The 12499-nt window shown below is 50.4% G+C and overlaps 3 protein-coding genes across 3 annotated transcripts; 1 reads left to right on the plus strand and 2 right to left on the minus strand.

The window, feature by feature from the left end:
- Nucleotides 1–54: 54 nt before the first annotated feature.
- Nucleotides 55–3285, minus strand: EMWEY_00016460 (YLR143W-like protein, related; the record flags this gene model as incomplete). Its single annotated transcript, XM_013479733.1, has 4 exons — nt 55–2207; nt 2371–2585; nt 2755–2831; nt 2974–3285. 4 exons carry the CDS (start codon nt 3283–3285, stop codon nt 55–57), a joined length of 2757 nt encoding a protein of 918 aa, XP_013335187.1.
- Nucleotides 3286–5019: 1734 nt separating this feature from the next.
- EMWEY_00016470 (vacuolar sorting ATPase Vps4, putative) lies at nt 5020–8745 on the minus strand (the record flags this gene model as incomplete). The annotated part of the gene is made up of 12 exons (XM_013479734.1): nt 5020–5091; nt 5238–5317; nt 5431–5561; nt 5742–5873; nt 6025–6062; nt 6156–6265; nt 6456–6538; nt 6987–7032; nt 7187–7256; nt 7491–7621; nt 7991–8311; nt 8601–8745. The coding sequence occupies 12 exons, from the start codon at nt 8743–8745 to the stop codon at nt 5020–5022; spliced, it is 1359 nt and encodes a 452-aa protein (XP_013335188.1).
- An 814-nt stretch (nt 8746–9559) lies between these two features.
- On the plus strand, nt 9560–11586 carry EMWEY_00016480 (DnaJ domain-containing protein, putative; the record flags this gene model as incomplete). Its single annotated transcript, XM_013479735.1, has 6 exons — nt 9560–9857; nt 10276–10438; nt 10827–10884; nt 11034–11122; nt 11264–11330; nt 11500–11586. The coding sequence occupies 6 exons, from the start codon at nt 9560–9562 to the stop codon at nt 11584–11586; spliced, it is 762 nt and encodes a 253-aa protein (XP_013335189.1).
- Nucleotides 11587–12499: the final 913 nt, after the last annotated feature.

Below are 12499 nucleotides of genomic sequence, written 5' to 3' on the forward strand. Positions count from 1 at the left end.
CAGCCAAGAGGCCTCTGTCTTGGGTTAAAACGTTATGGGAAGCATCCGGCAGCCCTATTTAGGGTATGCCGATAAAGTGTGACCAACGAGCTCCAAAACTCCCCCAGCTAGGTTTAACACAGGGAAGAACGTTATGATGGGCAAAAACTCGGAGGAAGCCACTGCACTCTCACAGCAACCTGCTTCGATGCGCTGCCGGCAGTTTGCTTCAAACGACTCCGAATCTGTCTGAAGCGAGTGCACGTAGGAAGTGCAATAGAATACACATACTTCAAGCATCCGTTTGGTGCCCCCAACGGTCGTAGCTACTTCAGAATCTTCTTCAGCGTCGTCAGAGCTCAAAATTGCGATGCCCTCTCTCAACGACTGCTCTTTGAGCCAATGTGTCAGAGTGCTGCAAAGTTGCCCCACCAAATCTTCCCACGTATAGCGACCGGTGTAGTTAAGTTGTTCTTGTAATGAAAGGCGCACCGCCATAGAACGAATTCTGTGAAGACCACCGCGAGTCACCGTAGCTCCTGGGTCTCTTCGTACCTTTAGACGACGCTCCACCACCGTGACAGCTACCGTATATTTCTCCTCCTGCTGTCTCACGTGCTGAGCAGCGCGCGCCTGTGAACATCCCCTATCTCGCTGCCGGGGTGATATGTCAAACATGGGAAGCATCAGAACCCTTGCTTTTCCCGGTAGACTTGGTGCCTCCGCCACGATGAGGATGGTCTGGCTCTCTGTATCATCACCCGATAACGAGCCCTCATCACCGTGGCTGGATCTTGAAATGAGAAGATGCAAAAGCCGCTTTACAGCCGCCAATTTCCTGTCAGACTTTGTCTTGGCCTCCTCATTTCCTTCTTTGAGTTTGACAAAGACAACAATGCAAGGAGCCATAAAAAGCAACGACGTCACGTGCAGAGCACGTGGTGCTGTTGAGTGTGTACTTTGCGATATTGTTGAATCAGCTCTTCCCAATTCTGCCTCATCTATGAAACGTTCACAATCATCGTGGGGAAAGCCCCTGTGGGAACCGCCAGTGTAGCACAGGTGACGAGTGTATTGCATGCTGATGAATGCGTTGACGGTCTGCAGTGCGGTGTAAAAAGCCGGTTTGCTCTCTCGATACTCTTCAATTGTCCATATCGAGGGGATCCGATTAGGTTCGCGAACTTCATCGGGAAAGTCGCAGGTGAAGGGTAATCGGCCGTCGCAACCACGAAGGAGCAGATAAGACACGCTGAATGAGCTCTCAGATGCCAACTCGCAGCGCATTCCTTGACACGAACAGCAAGTGCCTTGACGATGGACCGCATCCAACTCAGCACATGGAGGGACCCACAAATTCAAACTGTGCACGTGCACCACTGAATCGTCGGATAAGGACTTCAAGGAGAGGGTAGGGGGGACGGCGACGCCTTCCGGGCTACTCAGCACAAACTTGAGCCGCAGTTTAACACCCGGCGGCAACGGAGCAACAACGACTGTCAGACTGACAGGCTTGATGCCCAAGTGCTCAAAAACATTTTCGGGGATGCCGATAAAGTCTGGGCAGCAGGCCTGACAGATTGCTCCAATAATACGTGAACGCACTCCACTCCGGTGTGTTTTACGCAGCTGTTCGTCTAGCCAGGTGCTCATACGCTCTGTAACTAGCGGTATCCAGTACGTATTCGGTGGAGATAAATTGCCGCCTTTTGCTTCCCCACCTTCCTCACTGCGAGTCACACATATATCTCCAGTGAGGGTGTACCCTAAGGACCAGGCTGGGAAGTGCCAAGTCCATTCGCAGCATTCGCTTGGAGAACCAACGCTTGGCGGAGCGCTCCCAAGATCAGGACCCGTCTGACACAGTGGCGAAGGAGCAGAGGAGTCCCCGTTCTGCGCCTCTACGCCCCATTCCTTGACAGCCACATCAATCAGATCCAGGAAGGGCTTTACTCGAAGCCATTCAAGATCATGCAGAACTGCATGGGACCGAGCTCGACGTCGTGAGCTTGTGGGATCCTTGGGCACTACCTTCCACTCCACTGGGGACTGCAACCACACGGGAGCCACGGCGTCGTCGCTGTGGCACACTTGCATCCAATCAGAGACGGCAATCGAACCTCTGGTGAACAGCGGGCAGTCTAACGTCACCGTCTCGTACTCCCCCCCTGCAGCGCCGTTTACACATAGCCAATGGAATAAGGTGAGCTCAAATGCAAATCCACACGCTAAACAATAGAACAGGATCCCAACATACACCCGGCGACTGGACAACAGCAACCGACGGCAACAACAACCGTTACTCTTTAAAAGCATGAGCTACCCTCCTTTTAAGTGCGCCGGGCTGGCTCAGAAGTAGAGGGCAGACGTGAAAGAGGAAATAATGCATACCTTCTCCACAGACGTGGAAATCGTACTGCTGGTTCAGCTCGAGGAAATGAGGCAGCAGATCGGAAAGTGGGCGGCCCAGGTGCCGCTTTGACAGCCCCATTGAGGCAGTTTTGACCACCACAGCGTGCAAGCCCCAGTCCAACATATTCCTGAGCAGACCCTTCTGTTCGCGGCACCACATCAAGCAGACGGGAAGCAAGCGGACAGATTCGCAACTGCAACGCAGACAGCAGGCGGAAAGGGAGGGCAAGACGCGGATTAAAACGCAGACAGAAAGGAAACGGGAAAGCAAACGGTGACTATGACCTATATACCCCTTGAGCCCCCAACTTCTAGGTCCTGCAGCATGGAAAATGCGTTCAACACTCCTAGCTCTGAACCCACATGTACTCAAGGCGGCGGCGCTGGTATTCTGACAATATGGCTCCGCATGTCACGGCGCTGATTTCAGGGTGAGCCTCCTGCGCAAATCCGACAAAACGCGCAAACAACTACTCCTGTGTATGGCTCTGCTGTTGAGCCTGGGAGAAATACGTATGGCGAGACACACATACAAATACTGCGGCAAAGGATAGCTGAACAGCGGGCAAATTTAACACTTACTTTCACTCGCTCCAAAAGGAGCTGGAGGTCATTAACTTCGTCGTTTGGGTCAAAGGTGTACTGCAAAGTTTCTGTATTTATTGGCTGCCCCTTCACGTGAGCACTGTAGTGCGGAACGCCTAGGCACTCGGCGACCGCTGCACCCAGAGTTGTTCCCACAGACTGATACATGTAGCTGTCAGTTTCCACAGCATTCTCCCGAGGAAGCAGTGTAGCCACAGCGCGTATGCTGAACCCGAGTCGCCGCGCGCAATGAATGGCATACACGCTGTCTTTCCCTCCGCTCACGAGGGCCACTGCCTTCTTCTTCATGATTCGAGATTCATATGTATACGTAACCCCCAAGATTACGCGGAATTAACAACTATACCCAAATGAATTGACCGAACAATGATACAAGAGGCTCCCCTTGGAGCATTCGCTCGTGCCTCTGTCTTCTGCCGGGCAAAATGCCGGGTGGGCGATCTGCGAAGAGAGGATGTATTCTAGCGGTGAAACTAGCCAAAGTGCCATCGAAGGTTATCCCCATACATAAAAATGCATAAAACGTCTAAGAAGTTCCTATGGTGGACTAGATTGCCAGTTTCCCATGCAGGGTCACAAGAGGACCTCCAGTTGGTTAGCAATCGAGATGCCGGCCCCACGGTGGTAACAAGCGGCAGTTAGAAATGTAAACTGCATCTACTTTCCACATTGACCAAAATATATGTTTTAACCTCTCTCAAGGATCTTAAGTAGAGGGGGGCATCGCAGAGCGGTTCACGATTGCAATGATTAACTGGCGGATTTCATTGGCTTGGGGTTCACGCTGTAACGCGTCTCTCCAGTGCTCAGTAGAAACGTTAATCCTCTGTCATAAGTTCAGGCCATTTCGCTCAGCACTGCTAGAGGAATGATGTTTAAATTGCTCTACATATTCCTGAACCCTACCTGGACTCCCAAGCCTAATCGAACATTACATAGGCGTGTGCGGAACCCAGTAACCCCTCTAGACAGCAATCTGTAGTTGTAAGGATCTTATAGTTCGTCCAAAGCATTTCGAATGGATGACAGTGGATATACGTAAGCATCCAGGACACTAGATCTCGCTCTTCTGGCACTCCACCAGGTTGACTTTTCGCGTATTTGTGGGTACGCAACGGCGACGCTCGGCTCAAACGAAAGGACAACGTTGAACAATTCTTTCGCAGTTGAACATCCCGATGAACCATGAGTACTACCAAGTGTAGTGAGGTCCTCGATCGTAGTTAGGGACAGTCGTATGCATACTTTGGATGACAGCTAAAAAAGCACTTCAACTTCCCCCAGTACCCCGGGGTGCTAAACATAGCTGCACAATGTGCCTACTGCTGGAGCGCCGAGCAGGCTGCCTGTTCCGCGGCACCTTGCTGCAACCACGGGCGTGAGGGAACACCGCATGCTAATTAATGCGTTCCATGCGCAAACACTGCAGGCAACTGTTAAACGTTTGTCTCTTCCTCGTATGCACCCTGCACGTAAGTTTGAATGTATGGTCTACTTTCAGATAGACCGCGCTACCCTTCGTCACGTGGGGTTCGCAACTAGATTCACTGGAGTCTAACGCTGAGTCATTTACCAAAGAGCGTGTAGTTGTTGTCTACGCAATGGAAACTTTAGCCTACCATTCTGCTACAGTATACTACAGGGAAGATGGGACTTTCTTGAATACATTAAACTAAAAATAAGTCGAGACATTCCTCAATGGCCGGTAGTCGGACTGCAAAGATACCGAAATGTGCCATTCGGCTAGCCAAAGATTGAACAGGAACTGCTGCATTGGAAAAGACGAAGTTGCTCAAAACAGTACCTGCTGGAAATATGAGGAGGCGCGTGGCCTGGAAAGCTGTCAGCTGCCCTCCAAACCGAACTGCTCTGTCCAGCTGATATGCATTCGCAAGTCCTGGGGGCAAATAACACAGTGAGCAAATTCGTTCTAAACTAGCCATCACCATACAAGAAAATACAGACGGTCTGTTCACAAAACATGTGCAAAGTGTTGGCCAGCAAAAAATTCAACACTACGAATTATCGCCGTCGGAACTTCACCTCTGGGCTGACGGAAGGCCGGGTGTTTCGCATGGCAGAATGAAAGTCGTCCTGCAGCGTTTGTTCGCAAAAGCATTTCAGCTCACTAGATAAAATGTTGTACACCACATGCGCACACAGATAAGCTACGGCTGTTCCCTTCAAATTCATAGAGGCTGACGGCACGCAGTGCCGCACGTGCAGGTTTGGAGACCCACCATTGTCACTTCTGGAGGCAACAGCCTGTCGGCTGGGACAGACATCAAGGTCATTTTGCGCGTAGTTGGGTCGCAGTCATCTGTAGCAGCACCTCCACAAAACGTCGTCAGCTCAATGAAAAGAGCAAGTATAAACCAAACCTACAAGCAGGGCCTGCAAGTTCAGTGAAGAAAGCTCGTCCCTGTATCTCACCAGGATGACACGGTACGTAGAAAGCCCGGCCATCAATCACCACCTGTTTGAAGGCCGTCGCTGTGCGGCATCTTCTTATGGGCTCAAATAATGCGTCTCTAACAAGGACCGATATATCAGATCCGCTAAAGCTGAGAGCATAAAAAGTAGACAACCCACGGAGCACGAAATGCAGTTCCATTAAGGTTAGCAATTTCGTCTCCACTATGACTATTACTAGCAATCCGTAGTTTCAAACTCCACCGTCACTACTTCACTTAAGAAGCAGTATCAATGTTAAATTCATTAGAAGGCACACTGGCGCAGCAGACCCCTCGAGCTCCCTCGCGAGATGGCGGAAGTCGGCATCCGTGAGATGGTGGGGGGTGCCTCCCAGGCCAGATCTTAACAGCTGCTCTCTGGCCTGAACTTTGGGCAGCGGGATGAATATGCGCCTTTCAAACCTGCGAAACCCCGCATCAATGGTCGCTCGGAATCACTAGCAGAACATGAAGCCTAAGTCGTGTACTCCCAACCGTGAACCAGAATGAAATTTGCTCTAGAGCATTTTGAAGATGGGGAGAAACTCATGGGCAAACCAAACCTGCCGCTTACCGTCGCCGAATCGCAGCATCCAGGGCCCACGGCGTGTTCTGAACAGAGCCAACAACAGCGGCAGCAACTCTAAAGAATAAACTACGAAATGGAGCTCGACGCGGGTTTTGGTGGCAGAGCGCCTGACCTACCGTTGCCCCCAGGACAAGAACTTCGCTCAACTCAAAGTTAATCCCTTGCATTTGAATAAGAAATTCTGTCTTCATGCGTCGGGAGGACTCGCTGTCGCTTTCCGAGCGGGCTGGAAGGCAAAACAAGGCAAAAGCACTTCCTATTCCAATGTGCTTCCCCCATGCGCGAAATTGATGTCTACTCATATCTCTCCACTGGTGCACTTAACAATTAAACACGCATAATATGCACATGTACTGCAATAACTACACAAGCACAGCGTAAATGCAGAGACGGACGGCAAGGGATATACAACGCACCCCCGCACATGGAGTCTATCTCGTCTATAAATATGATGGAAGGGCGCCGCTCCCGCGCCAGCTCAAAGAGCGATCGAACCAACCTGCAGAGCGTACGAAATTTCAATGCAGAACATAAGTAGCTGGTCATCATTACACCTGGAGAGAACCGGCATTAAAACAGACTCGAGAATACGCGCGAAGGTGGCCCACTGGCGACACAAACAAAACCAGAAACAGATGCATGTCCGGATAAGCCAAAACTCCCACGAAGCAACTGCTAAAAGCCGCAGCCCCGTTTTCACCGTCGCACTGCATCAGACTCGACATTAAGGAAGCACAAGGCTGGCATTTCATATGGAGCAATGCAGGCAAGTAGAACACCTCAGCTAGATTTTGGTGCAGCCACGTAACAGCGGCCAACATTGAAAAACATAAGTCGATTGAAACTGTGTACATGTTTAGATTCGAAAACGATGTACGCTTCGTAGCGCGATAGCAGCTAACGAAATCTTTCCTCAAAACTACAGAACAGCCCTCGGCACAACGTACTTCTCGCTCTCTCCTTGCCACTTGCTAACCAGATCTGCCGCCGATACTGCAAGCCGCACATCCCCAAATAAATAGGCAGAAAACGACCATATAGACAGACAGGTAGTGCTGAAGGACAACAACACCACTCTGAAAGGCAGCTACAAAAATGCACGGCTAGTAGCACTGCCATTCCGGTTCCAGCGAACAGAATCTCCCACCTGAAAGAATCGTTGCATCCGCCTCAGCAGCAAGAGCCTTCGCGAGAAAAGTCTTCCCTGTCCCGGGGGGCTGAAAGACAAGCCACATTGCTCGCGAATGCCCATATCAATGTTGTAAGCCTCGCACCCAGCCTCCAGAAGCAGCAGAAAAGAAGAGAACTCCGCACCATCCGCAACAATGACCAAACTACATTTCGATCCCAAGAAGGTACTCTACCAGATGCAAGGGAGACTGACTCCATAGAGAAGAATGCCGCGCCAAGGTCTTCTTTCGCCTGAAGATAAAGAGAAGAGTTGAACGTACACCTGAGGCATTGAAGAGCAAAGCGTTCTGCTTCCCTCTCTGCTGCGGCTTCTGCCCACCAGTAAACAGGCTAGGAAAGCGAGATGGTAGAATGATGGCTTCTTGCAATGCCTCTTTCGCCGACTCCAGCCCTAAGTAACGTACGCAAGGCAATGAAATTTCACCACCCATCATCGATATGCATCAATACGAACCCTTGACTCCCACGCTGCTGTGTCCAGTGCATCCAACGCTGCCTAAAGCCCAATCATGCGTATCTCTTGCATACCTGCGACGTCTGACCATCTGAAATTGGGCTTTTCCGTGAGAATGGCATCTGAATTTTGGGGGAAAGCAGCTCAGAGTCACTTTAACAAGAAGCATAAAGGCAATGCAAAAATGAACACATTGACAATTGATGCAATAATACACAAGCTTCTGTCGATGCACCGAGTTCCGCTGTCGCTGCTTTGTGCTGTGTCCGGAGTCCGGGATAATCTAGAGGGTTTAATGCCTCTCACGCGCCAGTTTCTGCTTTATCCGTTCGCCCTCCGCCGCATCCGCATCTGACTTGGCAGTGATTACTGTGCAGTCCGCTGCAGAGGCCTTGGCAGGCGTGCTGTTCACAGAAGGGGAGGCTGGGGAGCGGGAGATGGGTGTAATTGCGACGCGAGCCGAACTACATCCAAGAGGTTTCGATGGAGAGGATGAGTACAGCAGCAAACGGTGCTGCAAATGCGAAGCTGAGCCCTGACGCAGAAGCTGCTTCAGCTGTTCTGCTCGAGTTATGTATTCGTCCATTCGCCTGTATAGCCGCTCCCTCAGCGTTGGGTTATGCTGAACTGGCAGATCCAGTGCACACCAAAAGGCACTGGAACAAACACAAGCTTAGACGAACGCAAAAAAAAGCCAAACAATTCTGGCAGAGGTGCCTGTGAGTCATCAGCTGCCGTTGAACTGGTACGACACACCACCTTGAAGTTTGTGCTGGAATGCGAAGCCACACTACCTAAACGCCATATCCCGATCACTGGACACGAAGCTTCGGAAGCGTCTAGACTATTACTGCCCGACAACTTAAGCCAAAAAAAGGGCTTAAACCCAGGGATTCGTGACAAAATGCTGACTTACACTTGCAGACAATCCTCCAATTCTCTAGGGCCCGCTTGTACAGCTCGAATGCCTCTGGTAGATGGCCAGCTGAGTCCTTTGCGGCAGCCTCGTTGCTGAGGCGAATCGCCGTCCGAAGGCGCTCATCTGAAAGCCCGAATTCCATGAGCCGTAGCCAGCTAGCTGACTGTGGTAAAACAAGGCTCCAGGAGCTGCCGCCAGAGGCTGGGGGCAGCAGCAGATGTTAGCAGTCCACAACTGAAAAAGCACTAGACCCCTTTACCCGTGATCTGCAACCGGCTTCCCGTGTCGGAGCCTTTCATGGAAAACACAAATGACGATCCGATGCCCATGAGGCAATGCCGATGCCTCCGTCCTGTGGCTACAGCAGGGGGGTAGCCAAACTACTGAGTGGTTCCTCTCCTTAAGAATTGAGCTCTCTCCTGCTATAGTCGGTTCCAGGTTCGTTTGACAGGGAATATGATGCAACAAGTGTGGGTGAGCCAGATAGTCCTAGGGGGCCCCCAAGTGGGAGTGGAGATAAATGTAACAAAACCGCCACTCAACCGACTTCTCGGTGGCTCTCATGCCCGCGTCGCTGAACTAACAGACAAAACTCTACTTTAAAATGAAACTTGACACTTCTGATCCACAAATTACGCCTGCGCCGAACTCTGGGGGCCACCGGTGTGTAGAGCGGTGGGGTTGAACGTGACGGGCTGTTTGAGGGAAGCCATTCCCATCCCCTGTGTCTTCGTGTTTATTAATGATGGTATTGTGTTTATCTTCAAGATATTGATACTTGATTTATGGGAGAAAGCAACTGCGTCGCGGTTCAGTTCTCTCCAGCCCTCTCCTCCATCCGGTATTTGTCGTCTGCTGCCGAAACGGCAGCTATACAGGTCGGCATTTTCATGCTGATCTGTGATTTAAAGTCGCTCTAGCGATATTTTTCAGCACACAGAGCTAAACGAAGGAATATGGCCCGATCTTGCCGGCGCCAAGCTCGTGTTCAGGATGACGGCAGCGACGAAGCTGCACAGGGCGAAAAGGCCGCTAGAGGACACCCTAGAGATCGAAACCCGGAAAAACCACAGAAAGGAAGATCTGAGCCTTCTTCTAAAGCGAATACGAAAACCACATCAGTTTCGCACTCGCTCTACGACCTACTGGGCGTTCCTGCCGATGCCTCTCAAAAGGAAATTACTTCTGCTTACAGACGCAGGGCTCTGTTGTGTCACCCAGACAAGATTCGTCAAAGACAGGAGGGAGCTAGCGGTGACGGGAAGAACAAGGCAGAGAACATCTCAGTGGAAGAAGCCACTAAACACTTCCAGCAGCTCCAAGCCGCCTACGCCGTTCTCAACGACCCAAGGAAGAGGGAGCGCTACGACAGAACGGGCAAGCTACATCCTTCTGCAAATGCAATACTTTACCAAGCTTGATCAGTTACATGTTGCTGTAAATTGGAGAAACAGGATGCGAAAATAGAATATGCCGTGGAAGAGCGGCGGGAGGCACGGAGCGTCCCATACGATGCCCCTTCCGTGTGTTTACGCTAGTTCATGTGCAGTTTTTCATGATGAAATCTGCAAGACAGATTTCTAATTCTCTTTACTGTGCTCCCTACCCTGGAGCTCTAAAGCGAGCTGAATTCGGTTTCTGCGATGTACTCCGCCCTGTGCATTTTGCTCAGGCGAAACGGGCGAAGAGAGCCTGGAAGGCAAGTCGTACGAGGAGGCGTACGCATATTACAGGGAAAAGTTCCCGGAGGTGACAGAAGAAGCAATAAATGAATTTAAACTTCGCTACATTGGCAGCGAAGAGGAGAAAGAAGATATTCTAGATTTCGTCAACAAGTAAGCGATCCCTCAAACTACACACAATATAACCCCTGGCAGAACACACCGTCTCTCAGTCAGCATCTCAACGACACCATATCAACAGGGCCAGAACGGGTAAACAACACATCCTTGTAGTGTACTTAACAGAATGAAGCTCTCCACAGAGTCTTCGTATATGTACTTATACAACAAAATCTTCATTTTTGGAAATGCCCCGTGGTTGCCCGAGATGCATGGCGCACGTATTACAGGACCCACGAACAGCTGCTTCTCCCTAGTCTCCAGGCAAAACAAATTAGACGTATGAAAATAACCTGCAACGATCATGTGTGCATGTTGTGCAACGTATTAACAACAGATTTGGCGGCGACTTGTCAAAATTCTTTGAATTTGTTCCGCTTAGCGACCCCTCCGAGTGCAACAGATACAAGGAAGTGCTTTCTGGCCTCCTCAAGGCAAAGGTAAACTTCAGCAAAATGCACTCACTACATCCCATGTCTCGAAAGCAGAACATTAAACGCAAGCAAGAGAGCCTGACCCGTTAAACAAGCATTTAGTACAGTGAATGCAGCGCACTTTAGCACATCTCCTCTGCGTTTCCTCGCCACAGAAAATCAAAGCCACAGAAGAATACAAGAAATCCTTCCGCGAGTTTGACACCATTGCGGAAAAGTACAAGAAACGCTTTGAGAAGGAAAAGTACGGTGAACATAGATAGTTGGGGGCATAGATTCAAGGGACGTGGTTCACCAGTGAATGCCCACAGTGAGTGGCTTGTTTGCTCATGTCTACTATGGGCTTAAGACCCTGGTGTTATAAAGCGCGTTTGGGCTTTTGTAGGGGTGCTGCACGTAAAGGCAAAGCCAGCAAGGAGGAAGACATGTCTGCTCTTGCCCTGTCCATTCTTGTAAGCGACTAAACCAAACCACCAACGTACAAGGCGAAAACAACAATTGGAGAGATCCAGTAAATGTATAAGTAAATAGCAAGTGTCCCTCAACTGAAGCAATGCGCATGCTCAACACAAACATTGCGCCGCAGAGCAACAAAAAGGCATATGTATGCTTCCTTCGTAGGGAAATGTGCGCAAGAGGGAGGCCGCATCAAATCGTTTCTTAGAGGAACTGGAGCAGAAATACTCAAAGAAGAAAAAGAAAACCTGAACAACTTCCTACGAGCATTCGTCTTCGCGTCGTCGCGGAACCAGAGCCCAGCCCGAATTGCATTTGCAAGAGGGTCCTGGGCCTCATCACAAAACAATGAAGCCGTTGAGACACTGCAGATGATGACAGCGCCGCTTCTTTTGTATATGTATGCGTGAATGTAGGTACACGTATTAAGTACATATATAAATATGTTTCCTATAATTAGGGGAAGTGGGCCATTTGTATACATGCGTACGCGTACATATATTCACATAGTATATAGATACATTCTGTAGACATATACGCAGGAATCCTGGTATTTTGGCGATGTCCCCAGCTCCTGTGAAGTGCACTGCCACCGTTGCAGTCGGCGCTGCCGTGGACGAACAGGCGAACTGCCTCTCCTTTCCTCTGGCCGTTTTGTTCCGCTTGCATCCATCTACATGAACACTTTGGATTCAAAGCAAGCCTTTCAGAGGACACGCCACCGCGCTACGCGCCACGCGCCACACGACAAGTAGTGTGCCGAGTTCTTCGAACACAACACAATCAGAATTGAAAGCACTGACAGCATCTGCGCAACACAAAACACCTTGTGAATCCGTATGCGCCAACCTATGCAAGCATTGATCTCCCCGCCGCAGTCGCGTCTTAAATCCACCGTAAAATACACCCTGATGTTAAATCCTCTGTAAATACACCCCGATGAACACATCGCTACGTCCTCCGCTTCTTCTCGTTGCGACTCGACGGCGTTCCAGCCCTCCCCCTATCCTGTACACAGAGCCGTCCCAGCGCAGACCTCCGGGGAAAGATTAACCGAACAAATCTGACTTTGGAAAAGCATGAGCATCTTGCAAGTCACGGTCTGCACTACGCATGCACCGAACCACCCAGTCCTCCGCACCAAGACCAGGAGATGAGAAACCTC

Source organism: Eimeria maxima, genomic scaffold, assembly GCF_000499605.1.
Source record: "Eimeria maxima Weybridge genomic scaffold, Emw_scaff134, whole genome shotgun sequence".
Taxonomy (NCBI): domain Eukaryota; phylum Apicomplexa; class Conoidasida; order Eucoccidiorida; family Eimeriidae; genus Eimeria; species Eimeria maxima.